The sequence below is a fragment of the Vidua chalybeata genome, chromosome 8 (genome assembly GCF_026979565.1).
Source record: "Vidua chalybeata isolate OUT-0048 chromosome 8, bVidCha1 merged haplotype, whole genome shotgun sequence".
In the NCBI taxonomy this organism is placed as follows: domain Eukaryota; kingdom Metazoa; phylum Chordata; class Aves; order Passeriformes; family Viduidae; genus Vidua; species Vidua chalybeata.
Genome location: NC_071537.1, coordinates 34,339,868 through 34,365,848, shown reverse-complemented (window position 1 = coordinate 34,365,848; position 25,981 = coordinate 34,339,868). Strand labels below are relative to the sequence as shown.

The 25,981-nt window shown below is 42.9% G+C and overlaps 2 protein-coding genes and 1 long non-coding RNA gene across 13 annotated transcripts in view; 2 read left to right on the top strand and 1 right to left on the bottom strand.

Moving 5' to 3' along the window:
- The window catches only part of TET1 (tet methylcytosine dioxygenase 1), a 96,882-nt gene extending 79,808 nt beyond the window's left edge, over positions 1–17,074 (top strand). For 3 of the 4 annotated variants that reach the window (XM_053949325.1, XM_053949324.1, XM_053949326.1), the window contains 2 exons: positions 3,838–4,177; positions 6,533–17,074. In XM_053949325.1, the coding sequence (XP_053805300.1) occupies positions 3,838–4,177; positions 6,533–7,674 (1,482 nt within the window). In that variant the 3' untranslated portion in view covers positions 7,675–17,074. The remainder of the gene's footprint in view (positions 1–3,837; positions 4,178–6,532) is intronic. The other variant, XR_008432077.1, reaches the window with a different exon arrangement.
- LOC128791576 (uncharacterized) lies at positions 7,118–22,964 on the bottom strand. 2 transcript variants are annotated; one of them, XR_008432078.1, is made up of 3 exons: positions 19,651–22,964; positions 9,193–9,305; positions 7,118–7,198 (listed from the first exon to the last, which is right to left on the bottom strand). It is a non-coding gene; the product is annotated as an uncharacterized LOC128791576 (long non-coding RNA). The 2 variants fall into 2 exon arrangements; XR_008432079.1 differs by lacking the exon at positions 7,118–7,198 and adding an exon at positions 8,944–9,012.
- Positions 22,965–23,114: 150 nt separating this feature from the next.
- Positions 23,115–25,981, top strand: part of CCAR1 (cell division cycle and apoptosis regulator 1) — a 29,015-nt gene continuing 26,148 nt past the window's right edge. For 4 of the 7 annotated variants that reach the window (XM_053948628.1, XM_053948626.1, XM_053948627.1 and 1 more), the window contains exons 1-2: positions 23,303–23,434; positions 24,000–24,118. In XM_053948628.1, the coding sequence (XP_053804603.1) occupies positions 24,046–24,118 (73 nt within the window). In that variant the 5' untranslated portion in view covers positions 23,303–23,434; positions 24,000–24,045. Of the gene's footprint in view, positions 23,169–23,302; positions 23,435–23,999; positions 24,119–25,981 lie in introns of those variants that run through there. The other 3 variants (XM_053948629.1, XM_053948630.1, XM_053948625.1) reach the window with 2 other exon arrangements.

Genomic DNA, 25,981 nt, shown 5'->3' with positions numbered 1-25,981 from the left:
TATGAAATTTATTACTGGCAGTAGAGCTAAGTACTGACAATCACCAGTCTGTCAACAAACTCTTTGGGGTTCGGATAAAACCCCCAAACCCTGTGCTTTTGCCATACCTTGCAGTATTTTGGCAGGCACAGCCCATCACACCACTGGCACAGGGCTCCAGGCCTTTGCAGTGGCTGGCAGGATGTCTGTGCATGGTTGCACCACATTCTGCACTCCCTGCTCACTGGGAGCTGCAGCAGTACCAAGTGCTTCAATGGGTGCTTCAGCTTATCACAGATAGGAGGAAAGATGAACCGCTGGGCCTATAAAGGAAGAATTTGTTTGGTTTTTATGTTGTGCAAATGGCAAAACATGAGAGGTTCACTCTGCTAACCTGTGAGCTCCCAGAGAGCGGTTCCTGTGCTGTGCCTGTGTCACCTGTCTGATGGCACAGCCTGGGGGCATGAAGAGGGCAAGAGGAAAATATGTTTGGGGTTCCCTTCTCTGGTTCTGACCAAGATACACTTGTTCAGGGTAGGCCAGGCCAACAGAACAATGTGATTTGTCTTGGCTGCAAAGGAAAAGCAAAGCTGTTTCATGCATAATGCTGGGCGGGGCTGCAGCAGTCCCTGAGTCCCCAGGGGCACCCACTGTGTCTCCAGCTGCACAGGGAGGGGTGTGTAGGAAACCTGATTCCATCTCCCAGGTTTGGAAAGGCTGTTTGACTGCTCTGCTGAAACTTGAATGTAAAACATCTGTTATTACAACACAGTGGAAAAGGCTCCATCGTTTCTACATGTGAGGTTCAAGAGGACACAGGCAGATCAAAGAGACCCAGAATAACACATTGGAAGCTGTGTGGCTACAGATGGATGTCTGGAGGGGATTGCATTGAGTTCCTGGTGCATTTTAAATTTAAATGAAGGGAATAATAATCAAGTTTCATAAACATGCAACTTTTACCATGACATCACTAAACCCAGAACAGGTAATGAGTTTGATCACCAAGCACATTGGAAACCTAAACAAACCATTTGGCCAACATTTCTTTGGCCTTTGAGCATCCTGGATGATTTAGCTGCCTGTTCTGGAAAAATCAGAGTAGCAGGATATGCAGCTTCATGCTGTAAATGGCCTTTAACGGACTTGATGGCTTTCTCATGTTTGTGTTTCATTTTGGTCAGTTTGCAGCCGTGTCAGTACCAATGGAAAATACTGCTTTTCACCTCTCAGCCATGGCTCCTAAGTTCCTTAATGGAATATTTTGCACAAATTTGAATATTGGAGTATTTTTTTAAGCAGATATTTCTCATTTGGTGAATTACCACCTTTAGCTGTAAGTTTTCAGCTAATCTGTGCTACCTTAATTTATGGCTGGTTTTCTCATATCATTATTTTCAGTTATCTGTTTGCCCTAGCACCCTCACTTATATGTTAAAATATATTAAGGGGGCACTAACTGTGAAAGTATATATGTATTAAAATTGGTGTTATGGTATTTAGGCTGTAGATGTACTGGTCTTCAGATCTGGATACAATTTTGGTTATACATTAATTTCCTAATATGTATTTGAAATCAGTATTTAATATGCAGGGTGTGCTGGAGTTGGCAGTACTTTCACCATGGTTTTGTCAATATAGTACAGCCCTCATCTTGTTCAGTTCCTCAAAACAGTTCTTCATCTTTCTTGTCCCATAGGGTGTTGGCTTCTGCATGGAAATTTATAATTGTAAATTGGATGAGGGCCTCAATTTTCAAAATAATAAATATTGTGGATTGAATCCTCAAGACTCCTTTCAGACTAGTGCATGGGCCAGACACAAGCTGGACATGGTATTCTAAAAGACCGCTGCCCATTTTTTGATGAAAACAAGTGGGAGCTGGGCCCCTCCATGCTGACTTTTAGTACTGCTTTTGTTTATAACTTAGAAGGGGAGCGTGCACTGGGCTTTCGAAAAACATCACTCATACATAGTAATGCTCTCTCACCCTTCCTGAATAACGTGGCATCTGCTGGCCACTTTCAGCCAGATGTCACTGGCTTGGCAGAAACAGAATTGTCTTTGGAGGTTTGACCCTCTTGCTGTGAGCTGTGCAATGTCACTGTTGAGTGAGCAGAGCTCGGCCCCAAGCCTGGGGCAGGCCTGGCTGGTGCCCAGCCGGGGCGGGAGCAGGGAGCACTGCTGGGCCTGGGGGTGTGGGAGGTGGGAGCCAGGGATGCAGAAGCCCACAGGAAGCGAGGTGCCAATTGCTGCTCACAGAACAATTTGTTGTTTTTTCTAAGTCTTCCTCCTGTGCAGAGGCTGCCCAGAGGAGGTGAGTACCTCAGTGAGCACTACAAAGCAGCTGCTAACTGCCTTGGAGCCCCCTCTCCATCCCCTCCAGCTGCCTCCTGAAAAGCTCTTCCTTCTCTCTGCCCCTCACATTTCCTCCTTTCGCTGCTCTGCAACTGCCAAGCTTTGCATAGAGCTATTGATAAAGCCCAAACCACCACTTTTTTGGTTCAGGATTTTTTTTTTAGTTTGTGGTATTGTAATTTTATTTTTCTAAAAATTGTGTGATGCCTTTATGCAAAAGCTGTGCTATAAAATAAAAAAAAATGTTTGTTTTTCACCCCCTAAATAAATAACATTCTCCTCCCCTGGAATGTTTGGCATGGTGACAGAATTCTGGGAAATTGGATTGACTGTTTATGATAGGCATCAGATTCAGCCTACAGAATGGTGGAATGATAAGCTTCCATTTAGGGAGTATCATCTCATCCTTGGCTGGTGCTCCTGTTCCTTTATGTGTGTCGTTAGTAACTCCTGTGGAACAGCAGCTTCCCTAAGCCATACCCATGTGTGGCTTTCTCGCCATGTAGCAGTCCCTTGGGAATGGAAGTGCCAAAGCTGCAGAAGGTGAAGGTTTGTACAAGTGCTTAGGCACACGGAGCTGGTGCCATCCCTTGGGAATGACACCAGGGATCGTAGTGCCACTGTCAGTGCTGCTTTCAGGGGATGGGTTAGTGCTGGTAACAGCTGGAACTGAGAGAGTGCTGGAAATGTTCAGCATTTATAATGACAGCAAGAAAACGATTGCAGTAAGTTGGAATATTTATTCACATTTCTGATGTGCGCTCATCAAACTGGATATAATCAGCACTCTGCTTGGGCTCCAGGATCTCACCACTCAGAATAATAGGAAGTAGGGCAGTGGTCTAAGAGAATATTTCCTAGGTCCAGTGAGTTAATTCCAGCTGGGTGTTAATTTAAAGTGTTGAGAGAGGGAGGGAGTTAGAGGTGTGATTTGCAAAACATATAGAACAGTATGAGTGACTGTGCTGGTCCGGGGTTCTTTTCATTTGCCAGCCAAAACAAAAAACCAAAACCAATTCAAAATCATGGAATAAATTCCAGATCATAGACACTTTGTTTAATGCAATAATAATTTTTCATATTTTTTACTCCTTAAAAATTAATCTGAGCATCAATGATGTATGTATGTATTAAAAAAATAATCAGAATGCTTAGGAACTTTACAGTATATTTACAGCTGAGATAATTTACCAAGGTTGGCATATATTTGTGGATAGAGTGAAATTTTGGGAGACAAAATTTCACTTTCTTGTCCAAGACATGTGCCTTGATGTAGTAGTTTAAGTACTTAGTACTTAAAGTAGCAGTAGTTTTTCTGTGTCAGCATAGATCAAACAATTATTTGTCAGATGTTTGCATTTGAAAGCTCCTTAGAAAGCCCCACAGTGCTGAGGCCATAGAACACGAGTCAGCAGTGAAGCCTAGGATGAGTGCCCGAGCCTTTATGCAACTCGTGTTTTGTGTGTGTGGTTTATTTGTAACCCGTTCTGCTCCTGCCAGGTCTGTACCTTAACCAAGGAGGACAACCGGAGAGTGGGGGTGATTCCGAGCGACGAGCAGCTGCATGTGCTGCCTCTCTACAAAATCTCCCAAACAGATGAGTTTGGCACTGAAGAGGGCCTGGAAGCCAAGATCAAAGCCGGCGCCATACAGGTGCTCACAGCGTTCCCCAGAGAAGTGCGGATGTTGGCAGAGCCTCTCAGAGCTACCAAGAAAAAGAAACCAGACACAAGGAGGACCCCGACTGAAAAGCAGCCATTAATAGATAAAAAATATTCAACACCAGTAAAACTGAAAACTGAAGCCCCAGAAAATCTTGGCAACACTTTGCATTGTTTAGGTGAGTGATACTTAGGAAATTCTACCGGTCTGTTCTGATTCCGTGTTCTCTTACACATCTGATGGGAGGGAAAAGCCCCTTTAAAGTAAACCACTTGTATATTCTCCATTTCAGGGGTTAATGAGCAAGTCACTGTAGCCAGTGCTGTCTCATGGGGTAGAAAAAACCCCAGGTGACCATCCAAAAATAGTTTGTTGGTAGTCTGTGAACATCTGTGAAGTATTTCCAAGTTCCCTTATTCTAACAAATAATGGCAGTTTGACCATCTTGAAAAAATGCTGTTGGAATATTTACCTAAATAAGCAAATTGAATTTGTGTCACTTTAAAGTACAAGAACTGTGTTCTCCGCTTGCTGTGGCAGACAATGGCTTTCTCAGAATCCGAGCTGTGATACTTCCCTATCAATGGCATGAACACTGCTGCCCAGCAAGAGATGTGTAAAGTGCCCCAGGCTTTACCAAATGGCAGTGCAGATTGTCCCTTGCAGGGCAGTGCAGGCTGTCAGCAGCAGGTGCCAGGGCTGCCGTGCTGCTTCCTGTGCCACAAGGCCCGTGGGCAGCGCAGGGCCGTGCCGGGGCTGCAGGGCTGCCACACCTGGGGACACATCTTGGGTCAGCCCTCCAGGGCTGTTGCATGGGACTGGCCAGTCACGAGAAGCAGAAAAGAAGAAAGAGGTGGAAGAAGCCATGGACTTAAATTCTCTGATTAGCAGGTGAAAAATAAATAAAATCAAAGCACAGCCTGTTAGGAACAAGAGAGGAGAAGTAGCGCATCTCCTGTAATTTTGAATTTTATTTCATGAGAGACATCCAGACCTATGTAGCATTTTTATGGGGAGGAATAACACAGGTAAATGTGTTTCAAAGAATATCTGCATTTTGGGGGGATAACATTTAAAAACAAATAAAATCCATTTGCTACACTTCCATAATTGAATGCTGAGGGTTGTTAAAACTTATTTTCACAGAAAATAAGGTGATGGAGATCTCCTGAGGTGATGGAGAGTGCAATTCTCAAACACTGTGTTTGAAATCTTTAGTGCAAAGGCCTTGCTCTGGGGTGGGGGCTGTTAAAGTCATTAAACACTTTGTGTTTTACTTCATAGAAAGGTTTTTAAAGATGTGGCCTCCTCATGTCCCCATACAGCTTTTGGTTTCTGCATACTAACTATTATGCCTGTCATTATCTCACTTTGATTTTTCTGCATTCCTGTGGGAAGAATGTTTTTAATTCATCACTGATTTATAAATTACTAGGAGACAGAGTAGAAGAAAGAATAATACTCCTGCAGTGTGTAAAACAATTAACCATTCTGTGTATTTAGGGAATAAAGACGAAACAGTCAGTCTTCTTCTATGAGAGTAAGCAAGAGCTCTCTGTGGGCTACCAGTCTGCCAGCAAAACACATGTAAAGCCATGGCAGGGCATGGTGCAAAGCCCTTCAGAGTCGATGGGATTCTTCCCCGTGGCTCCCATGGGCTCTGGGCTGAACCAGCCATGATGGGAGTCCCTCATGTGAGGAGGCTGGTCCCAGTCAAAGCCAGCAGCAGGCAGCCATGGCTACAAGTTGGTTAAGGAGCTGACAGAAACTGAACAAGGATGCCTGCACAGAGATCTGCTGTTATGAGGCAATCAGATGGAAAGATGCAAGACAGCCAAATCACATGACTCAGAATTCATTTTATAAGGATGGATTTACCTGGAGCATGTTGCCAGATACTTTTTTTTTTAAAGGCAATTTCTGAGTAGCTATTGGAATGCATGAATCATTGCAATTCAGTAACTGTTTTTGCTGTGATGGACAAGATCCATAAACATGCTTTTTCCTTTGATCATAATATGGGGTTAAGGCAGGTCAGAATTTCGACTGATTCACAGCCTGAATTTCATCAATTATGTAAAAACTGAAGGCCAGCAGTCAGCAGCTGGGAAGCATTTCTGTTGGACTGAGCTGTGTGAATTGGGAATTAGTGGTTATTTAATTTTATCTGTTTATTTTCTTCATCCCTCAGTGAAATACCTTTCTATTTTATATACCAGCAGCCTGACTGGAAAAGGTTAAGGCATTAATTGGGCAAGGTTATTTTTTATTTATATTTTTATATATATATATGTATGTATCTGTGTGTATATACATATATATGTATATATATATATATAATAAATATATGTGTATATATGTGATATATGGAGATGTATACAATCATAGAGATACTCCTAGAAAGCTAAAAATAATAATTTTGAAAAATCTGTAGTCAGTGTGCATTTTTCATGTTAGAAAGCAAGTATAAAAATATAAGAGAGGTATTTTATTGATTGAGTAGTACTTATACTTTGGTGTGCATTTCTTCTAGGGAACAAAACAGATGCTTTAAAACCTGGAATAAAAATGGAGACTTCCAGCCACCTTTATGCCATGAAACATACTTCAAACACTACTAAAAATTGCTCTTTATTAAAGCAGTACACGCCTTCCTCCCCCTTTAAGGTGGATAGTTTACATCCTTATCCATCTCTCGCACATAAGTCTGGCCTAACTGCGGTGACTAATATTCAGCAAGATTTTTCAGTTCCCTACGGGTATTTTGAATGCAGTACCAAGCAACCTCACGTGACACCTTATGTTAATTGCAAGAGCTTTGATGTGTCAGTCAAAGATTATACTGGAATTCTGCTGAACGATAAGGTGAACGGCGTGCCACCCATTCTTCCTGAGGTCACTGCTCCAGGCCCCCCAGCCCACAAAGAGCCCCTGCCCACTGTACTTGAACAGCAGCCAGACAAACAGAACTGTCAACTTCAGTTGGACAGTTCTCCCTCCTCAGAGATGATCAGCTCTTGTGACTCGTCAGTCCCGCTAAGCTCTTTGGCGAAGGATGCCGTCGGAACCGCAGCCGACTGTTCCCGTGGATGCCCGGTGGAAAAGGGCAGCTCCCATCCAGGACAGATCTGTGACTTTGACTGTGCTGATGAAAAGCAGAACAGTGCACTGGGACAGCCGGCTGATTCTGAAGAAAAGGCTGAGGAATTGTGGTCAGACAGCGAGCACAATTTTTTGGATGATGACATTGGTGGGGTTGCTGTGGCACCTTCTCATGGTTCTATCTTAATTGAATGTGCAAGACGCGAGCTCCACGCTACCACACCAATTAAAAAACCCAACCGTAATCATCCCACAAGAATTTCTTTAGTTTTTTACCAACACAAAAATTTAAATGAGCCAAAACATGGCTTAGCCATGTGGGAAGCAAAGATGGCTGAGAGGGCGAGAGAAAAAGAAAAAGAAGCGGAACGATTAGGAACAGAGAATCCTGAACTGAACTCTAGCAACAGAAAAGCAAAGCAACCAAGTGAAAACAGAGATATTTTTTATGAAGACAACGAGTTCAACCAAATTCCATCCCGCAGAGCGTTAACAGTAACCAAGGATAACGTGATCACAGTATCTTCGTACGCCCTGACACGAGTGGCAGGGCCCTACAACCACTGGGCGTAGGTGTCCTGTGCAGGGCCCCTCCCACTGCAGTCACATGGTGTTTCCTTAAGGTGCTGTTAAAGAACAAGTCTCCTGTCGTTTACTATTTGCTCATCTCAACCATTTTAAGGCTGAGGTAAAAACAAAAGGGGGGGGATTTCTTCTTAAACTGTGACTTTAACATTTGGTGGTGCTCAAGCACATTTTAAGCAAAAAAAAAAAGTGTATAGTTTTAATACATTCTAAAGAAAGATTTTGTTTAGGTTATTAACCTTGATTGAATCATTCAGTTTATTACCTTTAGGAATTTATATTTTGGTGCTTTAAATCGTCTGTTTACTACAAAAATCATTTATAGCTATTTTAACAGGTTCACATTTTATGGTGTTAAATCAAGTTATACAGTTACAGCTCTACACAGCTCTTGGTGCTTAACCACATCAAACAGTTAAAAATAAATAAGCTGAATTATTACTTCATGGTGCCATTGCTTTGACAACTTCCAACCATTGCTATATAGTCCAAATCACAGACAAATCTTTCAGAAAACCAATTAATTTTGTTCTTTAGATTCGTCAGTAGAATGAGGTTATTGGTAATGATGGCTGGAAGTTGTTTCTAAGCTGTAAATATATATTTTAAAAGCACTTTCTATTTTTAAAATTAACTTGAAATAGTATAGTATAAGGATCATATTGTCTAAGGTTTGTGCATACTCTACAGAAGAAATGATTTTGTTCTTGCTGTGCAGAGTTCCATGGTGTTACAGCTGCAGGATGTATGCTGATAGCATATGTGGTTGTTTTTAATTTGCCCTTTTTCACTGAAGATTTTATGTTGCATATAAACAAACAGTTATGAATTATAGAACCTTTTTATTCTTTTTCAAGAGAGTGTACAATCATGAAAGAGGAGATGTCTGGTCAATGCATGTGTTGCTATTGGGAGTTATGAATACTATCTGTTTTTTTTTAAGGCAGCATTTGTTATGGTTTCTTTGAGCAATAAGTGCATCAGTCTCGTTTGTTTTCAGCATTCTAAGTTAACATGGCAACCAAATGTTCCTAATGCCTCAGGGGTAGGATTGTTTTGGGATAAAAAGTTACCCCCTAGAGTTGCCTTATTCTATTCTGACAGAAAAAAACAATTTGAGAAAAATACAAAGGAAGTGTTGGAAAACAATCAATATCAAATTTCTAATATTTAGCAGCAAAGTTTTTGTTAAGAATAACCTATCTGTAATATTCACCAACTTTGAGTTCAGTATTTTTACAAAAATGTTTTGTAAATGTTGGAAGCAATTTATACATTTTACATGGAAAAGGTTGTATCCTTCCTTGAAATTTATGTTCTTCATTTCTGTTGAGAAAGTGACATATAATGAAATGAAATTTACTAAACCAGAGGAAAAACAGACACTCCATTGCTTTTAAATACTGTAGCATCCCACTCTTCTTTCTGATTCTCCTCTCCTATGTATCTCTTGTTTAAACTTATTTATTTAAACAAATTACCAAATGACATTAGCTAAGGACTGACCTCATCCTGCAACTTCTTCCATGTGAGCCGGCTGGAGGCAGGAGGAGTGACCCCAGGACTCCCTGGTGCTGGATCAGGCCCACAGACAAAGCTGTCCCCTCCTCTGCCTGAACCTGTAGGCAGAACGAAGTCACTTTTTCAGTGTGAAAACATACTAATAATATACTTGATAATATTATACTGTAGTGGTGCTGTATAGAGGAATATGAACTATCTGGATCTGCTTTATTTAAAGACAAGGTGCTTTTTCCTTGAGGAGCTGAAGTGCAAGAACTCCATTTCCAGTTTGGTACGAAAAATACATCAGTGGTGTTTGGAACACACAGAGCCAGTCAGGACCTTGGTGCTACAAATCCTTTGGTGCGGCTGTAGATCCAGGAGACTCTTCTGGAGCCAGGTCTGAAGTAGCAATCGCTATGTAATGATCCTGGGTTCAGTTCTGCAGATTCCTGTTCAAATTGACAAAGCTATTCATGGCAGAGGATGGAGGAATTGAACCAGTTCTTTGTATCTTACCTATTTTAAGTAAAACCTGTAAAAACCGGGTATGCTGCAAGTTTTAGTTCAAAGCTTAATATTAGTTCAAATAGAGGATATGAAGGGATTGTAAATAATGATGAAACAGAACCAATATTATGCCATTGTTTTGTACCAGCAGTTTTATGCTTATTGACTATGTAATATACAGTATACATCAAATCATTATGGTATTTTGTGTGCCTTAGATTTCCATTTTAAAACTTGTATATTTTTGGTGAGCCGAAGATTAGTTGGAATTGCAGCTGTCCATACAGTCAGTAGTACTGTACATTCCATAGCTGTTCCAGTCACGTACTTGTCCCACCATATAGAGATTCATTTACTGGTTTCACTGATAGCCCTGACAGCTTCAGTTTCTGTAATGCTGTAATTCGGCACTCTCACGTGACAAATTTTCTACACAAAATTGGTAAGCTACAGAGCCATCTCTACCTTTTAAAATGTTCATACCATTAAAGTGGATAATTTTTACTTGAATCTTCTCGTACAAATGCCCACATTTAACTTACTGGAAACTTCAGATAAAAATGTTGCATTGAAAAACCAGCAGCTTCCCTCTAAGAAGTGAGGCACTGAAAGGTGGAGCTAAAATGATCCCTTCAAACAGGTAGCCCAGGTCTACCTTTTTTTGAAATGGCAATTCTAACAAAGAAATATGTATCTTAACATAATTAATACTATTAACTGATAGGTGCTAAACTCACAGTCACTACTTCATTAATATTACTTACATGAGAGAAATATGTCATCTCTACAATAACATATCACCCACGGTGCTCCTTCCTTGGCTGTCTTTCACCTAAACTGCTTTTTCAACATGTCCTACCAGGCAGGTTGGCCACTTCCACTTCCTGCTGGACATGCAGTGGGTTGTGATTTGAGAAGCTGATCCTTTCTGTTGCCTGTGCTGCAGTATAGAAAATGCAAATATGTACTGCTTTTACAACTCTGTGCTATTTCTTGTAACACTTCAGGATATTTATCAGTCTTGTACACAAATTGCATTGTTTTCAGTAAGGTTATCATTTTATAACAGTGTTTGTCTCTTAAAAACTTCAACTCTGTGGGTCTGTTCTTTCCTTTGCAGCCCACACAACCACTTGTAATTTGCTCTTAGGTTTTAAACCAAGTCCTTCTTGGATAGCCAGACTAGGAGCTGGATCAAAAATTAAGGTAGCTGGCTGGGTCAGACCTGCATGTTTTATTTGGTTTCCATCAGCTGGCACAATGTTCTGGGTAAAAAAACAGCACATTGAGGTGTGGGCTGGCAGTGGGGTGTGCTTGTCTTTGGGTCAGTTTTTACAGTATGCCAGGAAAGACTGTCATGATCCAACATAGGACACCTCTGACTTCCCAGGAGAATTGTGTCTCATCCCTTTGTCCACTGGGTCCAGTACCACGACTCCACCTCCTCTGGGAGGGGAGGAGCAGGGCTTGTCGCAGGACCAGGTCTGTGTGACTCCCTGGGGAGTCACTGCAGTTGTGTCCAATTAAACAGTGAATTTACTGATTTTTCACATGCTAGTGTATTGCAGGAAATAGAAAGAAATATTTCTATAAATACTTTAGTCACAAGATCCAAGAAGCTTTTTAAGTACTTAAAAATACTTTCAGCTTCCAACCTGTAACAGTTGTATTCAGATTTGTTTAAGGACTTTCTAAGAATTTTAACTGCTGGTGAAAGTCCTTGTGTTACCTATGACAGTGTTCCTCTAGATGTAGAACAGGAAATAACTGTAGTATCTTGATCAACCTTTTATGTTAAGCATGGGTAAATGACAACTTGTCTAGTACTTAAGATTCTTTCTAGCATACAACTGTGTGGGGCTTTTTAAAGACCTTTTTAATTTCATTGCAGCATTAACTGAATATGGTGGATTAAATTTGGGTTCACGCTGCTGCAGCCCTGCTGACTCCAAAGGGCTCATTCATCAAGTTTTCCTGCAATTTCCGTATTTAGTTGGATGGATATGGACAACAGTTGACCAAAATTTGTGCCAACTCAGAGGTCAATCTTGCTCTTTCACTTCCCATGCAGTTCTCTAATGTTGAAATTAACTCCATTTATCAAGCGGTCATCAGCTTTGTAATCCATTTCTATATCTGGTTGTTTCTTTTCCATAGAAATCCTGTCATTTCTAGGCTATCAGAAGGAAACTGCTGAAACTGCTGTGGTCTCTGATACATGACAACTCAATTGCATGGCCACTTCCATGCTTTGTGAATGTCAACACCAGTCACATTCAGGCAGTGTGGGACAAACTCTTTCTGGCTTATTGTGGTCACAGAAATTCAGATTAGGGTCTTTGTGATGTCTGCTCCTTAAAATTGAGGTTTATTTCTTGTGTGGAAGCTGTCTGCCAAGCTGTGAGCTGTGATGCTCTGCTCTTCAATAGCAATTAGAGATGAGGAGCAGTCCAATCACTTTTGGGAATTCCTGCTTTATCAGATCTTGATCCAACTTGCAGGAGGAGGAAGTGTGGAGGGAATGTCTTTCAACTGATTATTGTGACACCACGGTACTGCACTGCAACATCTGTGTCACAGCACTGCTCTAACCAGTGAGATGTTTCATTGTGGGTATTATGTACAAATTCAGCTCTTTCCACAGTTCCTCCACAGGCAGAAATCTCTCCTTTGGTCTCTGCCTGCATCATCGGGTTTAAAAAAATACCAAAGGAGGGAGAGAGTTGGCCCCCATTGTCGACAGACACAGACAAAGCAGCAAGTGCTGCTGTCATGGCCAGCCTGCTGCCCTTTGCCACCATCCAGACAGAGAGTACAGAAAGCTGATGGGATGCTGGTTGGACTCGATGGTCTTTAAGGTCTTTTCCAGCCTTAGTGATTCTCTGCACAGCATAAGTAAATCACGGGCAGAGTTGTGAAGGTACAATTGGTTTTTGAGTCAACTTTCTATGTACGTGTAGTTGCCATGGTACTTCTTTATACTAACACTTCTTTTGGGCCATCTGACTTTAAATTCAGTAGCTTATTTTATTTAGTCTGTGACACACTTACATTCTTCTTGAATCTAAAACAGAGTGACCAGTGTCAAAAGTCTAGAGGATATGGCTACTTACTCTTAACAATTCAGGAAGTGGTTTCAGTCTCTTCTGGGATTAGCTGATGTTTAGTCAGTCTTCACAAGTTGTCTATATTCTGCTTTAGGATGTTGCTACAAAATTACATTAAGGAAGGAGTTTTACATTCAGGGTTTCCTGAAAGACCAAGGATTTCTAATAGTAGAACCTGATCAGGCTCTGGATACATACGGATCACTTCCTCTGAGGAGTGGTTGAATATATGCTGTGTTTATTACTTCCCTGTTAAAACCTTTTTGGTTCTTTTAGAGAACAGGCAAAACTTTTTAATACTGTCACATACTTGACTAAATTATGAAGACTTAGTTCTACGTGATGTTGTGTTGTCTCCCTGAAAAACACTTAATAGTGTTGAGTCGGTATCAATAGTGTTGATTAGTAGGTATCACTTTCTGCTCTGTACAGGTGACACTGGATACTCTGGCCACCTTTCTCTGTGGTCTTTCTGGACCATCAGATGTGGTCAGTTAGTGCTGGCTCACTTTGTCACCTGCTGCTGGATGCTTTCAATGCTTGTAACTACCCCAGAAGTTTTTCCCTTCGCAGATCTGCTTCAGCACTGGGCATGAGCAGCACTGATGCTGTCAGCCTGCCCGTGAGCCCCCTGCACTCTGTCCTGCTTGTTGTGGAAATCGGCCAGCTCCATCTCAGCAATGTCATATGAGGCTGTTCTCTTTGGGATGCTCCCCCTAAAATCCAGTTATTCCAGTCACCTGGAACAGGCTGCCCAGAGAGCTTGTGGATGTGCCCCATCCCTGGAAGTGTCCCAGGCCAGGTTGGACAGGGCTTGAAGTAATCTGGTGCAGTGGAAGGGCAATGGAAAGAGGTGAGCTTTAAGGTCCCTTCCGACCCAAACCAGTCTGATTCCTTGATTTTATATTCTATGTGTGACAGTTCTAGGGCTTTTACTTCTGTTTTTCTCATACAGAGCCTAGAATATTACAGGTGGGATTTTTTAAAAGTCCAGTAGAGAGGAACAATTTATAATCTTTCACAATCACTGTTTCCTTACTTTTTTTTAATCAAATAATCAGTTTTCCAGTTAATTTTCAGATTTTTTGATGTAGTTGTTACAATCTGTTCTTGTATCTGCAAGTAGCCAAACAAAAGAGACTTTGCAAGACTAGAAAACCATCATCCCCTGAGAAGAAGTCATTCCTTCTCAGAGTACAGGATTTTTTCATGTTGGTTGCATCTCTGTGTCCTGTTGTCTTTTGAGTCACTTTTAACAGCTCTGCTCCATTCCTGACATCAGACAGCTGCTGCAGCCCCTGTATGATTGCAAGAGCAGGAGTGTTTCTTTACATCTTCTTTACATCTTAGATCAGTCTTTGTGAGATATCCAAGTATTATGTATGTTAAATGCCTGAACTAACATAGGACTGCTTGGAAAAAAGATGATCTTCCTCTGTGGCAAAAAATAGAATTTGAAGGTGCTTGAGAGGAAAATAATTAAGGTGGTTACTGCCTTTTATTAAAGGGTATTCAGGTGTCAGCATTGCTGTTTCTTTGTCTTTCTGAGAATCAAGATTTTAGGATTTTTTCCAATCCAGTTCCCCAGTTCACCATCCCAACAATTGCTCATGGTGCTTAGCCATGTACTGCTAAGCTTCAGTTTTAAAAGATACAAGATGCTTCTTGGTGCTGTGTCCTTAATTCCTCCAGACAGTGTATTTTCCTTTCTTCTGCTGGGCCATTATATGTGGCATTTTTCCACACACACTTCTATTCAAATGCCAGTATCTTCCAACAGCATACTTGCAGTGAATGCAGGACTGGGGTGCTAAATAACTGAAGGTGACTTGCTTTGGTGTGACTGACCAACGGTGCTTTTTCCAACACTTTGCACACCTTACAGACGTTTCTCACAAAGTCACAGAGCGCAGGTGTACACCTCAAACACTGCATATGTAAGGAGGACAGGTTTGGCACTTAAACTACAGAGTTACCAGTTAGAGCAGATGAACTGTGTTCCAAAGAAGTGCTGTTGCACTGGAGCCAGGGAACTGCTAATTTTGATGTTCAGTAGTGCAGTTGTTGTCACAGAACATTTTAATGCTGTCGTGGAAAGTTTTGTGACCTGATCAATATTTTACATGTATATCTGTATTTTTATTATATTGTAATGGAAAAAGGGTCTAGGGTTTGGGAGTTGTCTTAAAGTAGGAATGGAGGCCCTGATTCTCATTTCTACTACTGTCCATTGCATTGGAAGGATAAAGGAGCCTTAAATGGATGTCACTTTAGCTTACATCCTTTGGAGTATCCCATCACCCTGATCGGAGTATAAAAGGTCAGTAGTATAAATAAAAACAGTTATCAAATGACTGATTTGTACAATCCTCTGAAATCAATTTCATGGTATCCTTGCTGTGCACATACTGGCCAGTAACATGCAGACTGCTCTTAGTTTAGAAATACAGGTTGAAAAGAGACCTGCTTCGGTTTTACCAGGTTTTAATTATTTGCTTATATTGGCTGTCCTTTGCCCAACACCGTCTACAAAGACAATGTGGTAAAAGATTTGTACCTCTAGGTAATGGCCAGCCCAGAAATCTCAAAATTAACAAAAATGCTATTTTTATGGTAGCTCTTCTTAAAATACTTGCTACCCTTTATCATAACGTGGATCCCTTTTACTTGATGATATAAACTGGGGTTGTGACAATCTACTGAGCTCCCTTCTGTCCTGACTTCACACCCAGCAGAGTGTGCAGTGTTGTGTGCTGTTGTCACACTGGTGAGTTTGGGGACACAAAGTTAAAGCCAACACCTTCTGCCTTCCCTGACTGTGGTGCTACTTGCCAGGGAAAACCCTGGCGTTGCTCTGCATGCCTGAGTCCTGCAGAGCTCCCCTTGCTGCCCATGGAAGTTTTATGTAAACAACAGCCCCACTTCATTGCAGTTATGCAATGCAAACTTCTCGTTCAAAAAAAGTTTGAGGAGAAGGAAATATTCTTTCCTTCTTAAATTTTTACACTGCAGTCATACTGCAGAGCATAATGAGAACAGATTTTGTACCAACTTTGTGAATGCCTCTCTAATCATGCAACTCAAAAGGCAGCAGCTGAACTTCATGAAGTTCTTGTCCTCTAAATGAAAAAATAATTGTAGTCAAGAAGAACAAATGGGATATCCCAGTACTGCTAAAAGAAAGCCAGTTCTAACCAATGCAAACATTCATACATGTCAGTCTTTACCAGTGAATTATTCTACAATTATTTGTTCCATTTGGAAGAGACAGCTCTTCATAATGTGACAATATCATGCCAGGTCACAAGTACTGATCAGAATTTGCTGTCATTAAGAAAGAACGTAAATATGTAAGGACATACTGTACTGAAATGCAGTGGCTAATGAATTCCTCCCTGCTTCAGGAAGATAAAAGATTAACAATATACCAAAGCAAAAGAAAAAAAAGGTCATGGTTTGGTTTTTTTTTTTTTTCCCTTCTCTCTTTCTTCTTTTCAATCTTTCTTTCCTTGGGATGCATTTGATATTTATTTTTCAACTTTGAATTTGAGGTTTTATTCCCAGTTACCAACATACTGTATTGAAACCTGGAACATAAAACTAACATTTTTAAGCAAAAGATGACGTACAGGGAGAAAAAAAAATCAGAAAGAAAAAGCACTTCATTATGTCACAGTATTTACAGGAGAAAGTGTAAAAATTACTTCTTTTCTCAAAAAAAAAAAAAAAAAAAGAAAAAACATTTGGGGCCTGATTCTTTCCTAGTGTAACTGAGCATAGCTCCCTGAGGCTGGTGGAGCTGGGCAGAGTTATGCTAGCTGAGAAACTGAACCTTAAAATCTTCTTTGCAGACAAGGGAACCCTTACCAGCAGTACTTGAAGACTTGTGAGTTGTGACTGCATGTTACTTGAAAGATCTAATTAAGCTATGTTTTTTGGTGCAAGCAGTTGTTGTACATGATTTCATGTTTATGTAGCAAGATGCATTGAAATGTTGATACTAGTATTGAAACATACATGTAAAAATTGTCGTTGTGGAAATTGTCTGTTCTGTTCTATTTTTCTTGTGTGTCTCATCTGTTTAGAACGTAAACTTTCTTTTTTTTTTTTTATTGTCCTAACTGAATAAGGCTAAATGAATACTGTAATTGAAAATATATTTTAAATCTTGTCATGAGTTTTTAAAAAGACTATTACAAATTGTATCATTCCTGATTACACAGAACTTTGTGGGTGGTTTTAAATAAATTTTATACTTCTATTTTGCACTTATTAGTCTAATTTTTCTTTCCTGCTCTTAGCAATAATAACCACTATCACGTGTAGAAGTGTATTTGTTAATTATCAATAGGACCTAGAGGGGTTTCACCCAAAGGGTCAGCAGGTTCTGCACTGGAAAGGGACAGGCACAAAACCAGTCCCTGTTCTCAGTCTGCCTCTGCTTCAGGCTGGACTGACCTGTGCCCAGGTCAAGAGAAGCAGCCAGAAAATCTGAACTTAATTTTCTGACTAAAAAGGACAAAAGCAGTTTGTGAACACATCTGTACAGGGCCTCTTTTTGGTACCTGTCTGGCAGAGCAAGCTTCTGGGAATCATTTACTGTGGCATTTAACTACCAGCCACTGGAAATATTTTAATCAGGTTTTAGTTGCTGCAAATCAGAGGGTACGGTTGGGGTTTTTTCTCAAAACAGACCTCAGCAGTAGCCTGCTTTACTGACATTGTAGTGCACAACAATACTAAACAGAATCCCCGTTGTTCAGCTCTGAAGAAAAGGAGGAGTACAACTCTGCTCATACTTGCTTCTTTTCCTTCTCCAGTACGTGCAGCAGCAAAAATAATAAGAAAAAGTCATCTTCCAGGTAACTGGAATCTCCTAGAGAGTAGAAAAATGCTGGTATCCTCTGGCTCACTAATGCCCTGGAAAGAAACTACATTGTGTGATGTGGTACATCTGATTCCTGGGGGATGGATGTGATCATCCAGCAGGGAGGCCTTGACCCTCCTACGTAAGCTGCTCTTTGGGAGGATAATCACTACTGGGGTTTGACAGCAGCGTCTCCCCAGCCCTCCCTGAACTGCTCTGTTCAATCTTAGTTAACAGAGCCTCACGCTCCAGGGTTCGAGAGCAGAGTCAGGAACCCCCAGCACAGGTGTCCTGAGAAAGCACTAGGATTTTGAAAGGCACTTCAAGCCTTTGGCCAGACCAAGAGCTGGTTCCTGAGGAAGAGCTCCCCATGAGGAACGTTTCCCAGGTCCTTCTGGGGTACTGCCAGCCCCAGCCCATGGCCTCCCCCGGCATTCCCGCTGGGCAGGGTGATCCCAGTCAGGGCTGGAGCGTGGTACACGGAGAGGTATTAAAGCATGGCTTCACCTCTACTTATGGGAACAGAGCTAAACCAGATTTACCTGCCCTGGCATCCCTGCTGCCAAAAGTGAGCTCACACCTGGAGCTGGCTTTAGTGCTTTTTTAATATCCTGGATTTCGGATGTACATTATACAAGGTAATAGAATGTTCATGTAGTACACTTGGTTGCTTCTAAATTCTTAAGCTTTAGATTGCAATGCCTACTAAAATAGTGTTAATTGTTAACAATTAATTGAGCTGCAAAATAACCTTTTTGGCTGGTGCTGCAGTTAGAAGTTTTCTGCAGTACTCCTGCACTGCTACATATCACAGAAGGCCAGGATTTGCTGTTCAACAATGCTAATGTTGGTTACTGCTGTTGATAGTGAACACGGAGTATTAGTTTACATTCAGAAGGATATTCATCAAAATACTGGGGTTTCTGTGCACTCTGTATATCAGAACAAGCAACATATTCAAATGTTGTTTACACACAAGCAAGGCAATGCTTCAATTAGTGTTTTGGTTCAGGATGTGGCCTAGATAGTCTAAAATAAAATACCAGCAATCTCCATCTGTGTTTTTAATCTTAGACAAACTGAAAAAGTATTTAAAATGTGGAAATTTAAACCCAGCTATTTCAATAACCATTGGCTGGAGCACAATTCCCAAGATGGGCCTCCAATTCCATGTCCAGTCTGTTTACTTCTGGATACTCTATTGTGATACATACCACTAATACAAAATCCTTACATTCTTATAGCTTGAATTCTTGAAAATGTCCATGTCTTTTTACACTAGGCCAAATATTAGTTACAATACTGCTGTACCGCGTGTACATCTCCATTTGTAACATAACTGGGTAATCCTTTCATGCTGTCTGATCCTGAAGGAGTCCTAAATTGCTTCTAGAGGCATGACAGCCTTTTTTTCAGCTCACAACAGCAAAACCTTTGTTTCCTGTGGTGTAAGAAGTCAGCAGCTGAGTTTCTTGTGACCACTTTGTTTTACACATAGACTTTGTTTTTGCATGAGGATGACTGCCCCCCTTCACTTGAGGAATTCCTTCAGGAAATGAAGCACTGAGCCAGTGCTGACTTCCACAACAGCAGAAAGCCTTGTAAGGACTCACCTGGATTATGGCTCCTACAGCTTTTAAGGGCGGGATTTGTTGATTTTTTGTGCTGTTGCAAATTATCTTGTTCTTGAGGGTAAGAGGCTGTAAGTGGTTCAGGTGTGTCCCCGCAAAACAATACTCCTTGGGCCCCAGCTCTGCCTAGGGTAGGTACTCACAAAAATTTTTAAAAGGCAGAAACCCCAAGGGTGTTGTGTGTAGAGGGCTCACAGCAAGCGTGTCAGGTGCCAGAGGCTCTGGAACTCCCAAAGAACACAGGCAAGTGTTCCCTTAATATGCAACTGCTGCTGCACCTGAGCAAACCGAGTAGAAACCAGAGCTTAGCGCTGTCCTTTGCTGTGTCCCACTGCAGAGGCCTTACCTGGGCTCTTGCTGCACGCAGAAGCTCTCAGGACTCTCCCTGCTCCTCCTGTACGTGGCAGCCTGGGAGTTAAAGCTGTCGGTCTGTGCACTTAGCTGTCCTGCACCAGGAACTCTGTCTGTCTGTCTGTCTGTCTGTCTGTACTGCAGATGGCAGAGGCCTGGGCTCTGCTCTGGGCAGGGGCTGAGCACTGCGGGTTCTCAGCTCTCCATCTCCTGCTTCTCAAGCAACGGAACTGAGGTTTTAAAGGTGGTCAGGATTTTGCTCTTCTTTATTGCCTGTCTGCAGTTGTACTTTTACTTGGCTTCCATGTGGCTGGGTTACCCCAAGATTGTAAGGAGCGAGCTGAGAAACCTTTTCTGTGTGTGCAGTCAAACCCAATACACCTGAAAAACAAAGCCAGGGCCTTCCTGAAGGTGCCGAGGGCTTGAATCCAAGTCAGACCGGGTAAGAAAAGAGGAACCCTTAAAATGAAAGCAGGCTGTTCTTGTGCTTCCTGGGCAAGGTGAATTACATCTCTTTTTTTTATGGGATGATCACAGAGCACCCCAGGCTGGCGGGGACCTCAAACCATCACCCGGTGCCACCTTGTGTGGAAAACAAAGCCTAGGTGGGATTTTCCAGCACCCTGCCCAGCTGTGTCTGGAGAACTTCCAGGGATGGGGACTCTCTCAATTGCTCTAACTAAAAAAAATCTATGTCTTTTATCAAGATGAAAAACTTTCCCTGTGCTTCTGGTGTCTATTACCTACAAAATAATTAAGAATTACTTTACTTATGCCATGACATTTTTACTTATTTAAAACTTTGTCAGAAGTTTGTTCTCAATGCATTTCATTTTATTGCAATATAGCAGACCACAAAAGTTTTTCTGTCCTTACCCTGGAACTCTTAAAAACAAATAAACAAACAAACAAAAAAAATTAAACAATTGTTACTTGCAATCAGCTAAACCTGAGCAGGTTGGTTTAATTCTGTTATGTCCTTCCTGTATTCTTGAGGGGTCTGGCCAGTTGAGAATCACTGTTGTCAAGTACTTTGTACAGCAGTATGGAATAAAGTCCAGTTTATTGTGTTTATTGTTAAATTTCAGTACTGACTGCGTCACACGCTTGGCAAAGTGTGAAGTACATACGGCCATAGTCAAAAAGACTACCAGAGAAATTTTTGTGCACCAAAAAATCCATGATAACTTGCTTAGATGCTTACATGCTGCAGTTTATTACAACTTAAGCACCAAAAAGCCATTAACTGGACTGTTGCTACTATTCCTGGATATGTAGAAAGGTAAAAATGTGTTTGATCCTCTCTGAAGGATCTCTTCTGGCCTTCTGAAGAGAATGAAGAAACAGCCCCATCAAGAGCTGCAAAAAGCAGGTTCCAATAGTGACAGGTTTAGATCTACAAATTAATTCAGAAATTGAACAGGATGCGTGGAAATGTATTTCCAACAAGAATATGGAAGAAATAATAAAATGAGTTTTCATCGTCCAAATTGAGTGAAATAACCATCTCCCTGTAAGTGCCATTGAGCTGGACAGACACAGACAGCATGTTTATTCAATTTTGTCAAGCAGCTTCAGGAAACACTGATTTCTGGGTCTTATCAATGGTACAGATTATCAAAAGTGTGTTCATTAGAAGATCTAAATTTCTCTTCCAATTCTGTCCCCAAAATGCGTAACACAAATACAATTAAATGCTTGGGGTGTTGGGTTTTTTTTTTTTTTCCAGCCAAAAATAAGCCTTAACCACGTTTCCTTCTCCATTTTTCTTTCATAGCAGACATCTAAGACCAGAAAGCTGGAAGCAACAATTCACTTTATGGGTTTTGCCTTCTCATTTGTATCTTTTTCTCAACCTGCCTCATTACTTTAAGGTGATTTGTAGAAATCTCATGTATTTCAGACTTCTGTGCTCTCATCAATTTTGGATTAAATTGTCCAGTGCACTTAAGAGATAGTCTGGGGGCTAGAATTATTTTAAGAAACAAGACTAGAAGTGCACATATTTTTTCACTGCCGCTTCCATTACAGCTGTTTTTCATCAAAGCAGCTTGTTTGTCTTGAGTAGAGGGGCTACAGAGACCTCAGCCATTCAAAAGGAATCATCAGTGTGCTAAAAGTGGCAGGGGCAAAATCTGCCAGGTAATGGTAGCAGTGTGTATCTGGAAAGGAAAAGTACAAGAAATGTTCTGCTTGAGGTACAGGAAATCAGGGCTGTGGTTCCTCTGAGCTCCCGAGGCTTTCTTTGAGAGCCTTTATTGTCTGATAAAGACCCTGGGCCAGAGGAGTGCAGAATACCTCACAACACTCTGACATTCACTTACAGTTGCTTTCTACTTTAATACAATTTTCTCATTATCCTTTTCACATACAATGTGGGGGAGAGTCCTGCAAGCTTTTCAACATTTAATCTTGTCTCCAGGTTAAAGGGTACGGATTCTGCTTCAGTCAAGTGACTGAGCTGGGGGGAGTTAAGGCATAAAATGTGTAGACTTTAAAAGTAAGAATTATGCTTCTGAGTATAAAACATCTAAACCCTCATCTAATTTGAAATATAACTTTAAAAGCAAAGGTAGATCTGCCTTTATATATTATTAACTACCAAACGCTGGCAGAAATTTACTTGCGCCTGATGATCTTCTGCTTCTTTATCTAGATGCCCTCCTACAAGATAATCCACCTCACTGCAAGTGAGTTTGATGCTCCTTAGGATTTTATTCCATCATCAACTTCTGTTTTTAATGACAACGTACCACTTCAAAGTCCAATTTTCATTTACGAAGTGCTGACTTACTCTCAAATGTAGGTAGGAATTCATGTGTCTATTTCACTTCAAAACAAACTCGTGCGAAAAACTATTGATGGGATGGAAAGCTTTTTGTAAGAACGCCAAGGTCACGGGTTCAATCGACGCCTACATGAGTCGGCCGCTCACTTGAAGAGCTGGACTCGACGATCCTTTTAAGTCCTTTCCAACTCAGACTAAGAAAGAAGAGAAACGACTGTTGCCCAGAACTCCTGAACTGCTTACTGCACTGATCCTGCCTGCAGCCTCCGTCCCAAAGCATCTTACGAGCTTTGGTGCGTCTGTGGTGGGTCTGCTCTGCCTTCACCTCAGATGACCCCTGTCCCCCCAGAGAACCGCCCGAACGTTTGTGCCGGCTGTCAGAGGGCCGGGAGGGGGCTGAGGGCCGTCTGTTTCCGACAGCGGAGAGGCACGGGGGGCTGTGTGCGAGCACGGCCGGGCCCTCGGCGGGGCTGAGGGGACCCCCGGGCGGGCGCGGCCCGCGCGGCGCCCTCAGGGCGCTCCCGCCGCAAGATGGCGGCGCCGCGGCCCCGCCCGCGCCCGCCTCGCCCAAGATGGCGGCGCGGCCCCTCCCCCGAGCGCGCGGGCCCCGCACGCGGCAGGGCCGGGCGCGCGCGCCGCCCCGCGCGGTCGCAGCCGTGACGTCGCGCGGGGCATCGGCGCACGCGCGGGGCGGGCGGCGATGGCGGCGGCGCGGTCTCGCGCAGGTACCGCGGGCGCGGCGCGAGGGGCCGGGGGCGCACGGGCTCCGGCGGCCGCCCCGGAGCGGAGCGGAGCGGGGCCGGGCCGGGCCGGGGCGGCGGGAGGAGGACGAGCGGGAAGGAGAAGCGAGCAGGAGCGGGAAGGGGCGCGAAGGCGCCGCTTCCCGCCCGGCACGGCGCCGCCGCCGCCTCGCTTCGCCTTTCTGCCGCGCGGCGCTTTCCGCCCGGCGGCGGGGCCCGGGCACGCGGCCGGGAACGGAGACCGCCGAGGGGTAAAGGAGCCGCTGGCGGGCCCCGGGGGCGGGCGGGAGGCGGCGGGGCCGGAGCGCGGCCCGGCCCGCGTGGTTGCCGGGCCCCGCGGCCGCCGGGCCCTTGTGCGCCGCGCCGGCCGCGGCCGTGCGGGAACGCGAGCGGCGCTTCCCCGCGCCGGCCGAGCGCAGCCGTGCGTGACAAATAGCAAATACGAGTTCTTGGTTCCGCAGAGTCACCTTTGCCTCCCTCTTCCTGGAAATGGCAATGCGTTTTGGCCTTTTGAGTCGCGTTAGTCCCATTTTTAAGAAGTGGGAGATGGAGATTGTGCTTTGGGGAAATAAAATAACTCGTCTTACAACTTCCTGTGTTTCCCATACGTGACGCATGTTGCCCACCAGGCTTTAGGGATGTAAAACTAATGTTTCGAGAGTTTTTTTTTCTTTCTTTCTTTTCTGGTTTCGAGGGGTTTTGTTGTTGTTTGGTTGGGTTCTTTTTTTTTTTTTTTTTTTTTTTTTTTTTGGCCCAGAATTAAAATAGCCTGACGGTATTTGTATCAAAGATTGCAGCTGCGCTTTATTTTACTAGATTGCAGTTACGGAAGATAGACACCCAGGAGATTCTACCTTCTGCCATGGCTCAGTTTGGAGGACAGAAAAATCCCCCTTGGGCTACTCAGTTTACAGCCACTGCGGTGTCTCAGCCAGGTCAGTTTACACTCGATGTTTGAACCCTGACATCTAGTAGATTTGGAGATTCCATACATGGGTATGCACTTCAGAGTGGCACGATGCTAGCTAATTTATCGAAGTCTATTTAGGTGGTTTAAATCGGGAGTTTTTTCCCTACATTGGAGACCTCAAAAGTTGTTGCCTACTACTGTCTGTTGGTTTTGTTTGTTATTTGGTTTTCTTAAGGGGTGTGAGTAAAATCCCAGGTCAATTTGTATTGATTGTTTCAGTCAATAAACAACGTATCGAGTTAGTCATGTCCCAAGATGTGTAAATCAAATTACCTCCTGTTAAATTACATGGTTCTGGACTAAATAATATCAGCTCTAGTAAGGCATTGAAGATTTCTTAAGTGCTGCCTGAGTTTAATTTCCTGGGCAGCCTGAATCAATGTTTACAAATTATTTTATTTATTTGTTTTATTAATGGATTAGATGTAATCCACATAGTAGAAAGTTCTCTGAAATTTGTTACTTGGGTGAGAAGGGGGGTATTTATTTTTTAGTGTTAAATTAGAATTTAAAGGTCCCTGTAATAACCAGAGGTATTGCCCTAGTAATGGTAGAGAGTTTCCTTTGATTTAGCTAGGAAATGTTATTAATTGCAAGCCACTGTTTAAAAAACCTGGCTGGCTCAATTTGCACGTTGGCTTACAGCAAAGAAGGTTTGAAGCAAGAATGTGAAGCTTGATGCATGATGAATTTTGGTGCTTCCATTTCCAGTTCTGGGGTGCCTTGTGCTTTCCTCGAGTACAAAGAAGGTTTTGTTTGTTACTTAAATGTTGGAGCTATGCTGTGCAGTGTGAAGAGAGCTCAGCAAAGCTGTGGCACTCAGAGGGTTCAGATGTGTGGGTTCTGTAGTTGCTCTGGTTTGATGTGAAGTTCAGTGTCACAGCTCCTTTGTCAGTGGCAGCCTGGCAAAGGCTGGCAATGTGTGAGTTCTCTGGGGTGGGAATCTTTCTCCTCTCCTGACTCAGTTTTTTTCCCCGAGGTGAATCCTCTCTCTGCAGTGGTTCCCATGGGCTTTGGTCCAGTCACACTGTATCCCCAGGGAGTGACCACCCACCCTGTGCCTCACAGCACTTTGTCCCAGTGTGCCTTTTCCTTTTCCTCCGTGCCCACTCTGCTCCATTCCCCACCTAAACTGTTGCTGTCCCTAAGCAGCTGCCCACAGGCAGTTTTTCTCTGTTTCTCTGAATAGCTCACACTTCCCTTATCCAAATGGCACCATCTCCTTCTGTAAGAAAATCCCTAACAGCTGGAAAGGGTTGGGAATGTGGGAGAGACAAACTTTGCTTTTGGTTCTCATGTCAGACTGGGGGAGACGTTGGAGCAGACAAGGAGTGGGAGCTCCTGGGCTGGACTGTTCTTGGTGTGTTGGCTGATGTGACAGCTGATGCATCAAAAATAGTGGGGGAAGGTGGAGGCCCAGCTCCATGTCCTGTTCCAGAGGGAAAGCTGCACAAAACCTGCCAAGGGGAGGAGCTGGCAGTCATCTTAGAGCTTGCTGAGGTGGGAGCAGGAGGGGGCCCTGGAGGAGGGCTGGATGGAGCACACATCAGCCTCCTACCCCTTTTCTTATGCTTGTGACTCTGCCTGGGCCAGCCTACTTCTGAGCCTCCTTAAATTAAATGAAGTGCAGATGTAACTGGGATAGGACTGGTCAACATCAGTTGCTGTGAGAGATTTTTCACCTGTTCAACGAGGCCAGCATCTGCAGGGATTTATAGCTGTTCATCTCACCCAGCAGCACCTGACTCAGACATGAGAGCCACTGAAGATGTAACATTTGGTTGCACTTCTACCTTCTTCCTGTGCTAGCCCCACGTTCCTTCGTGTT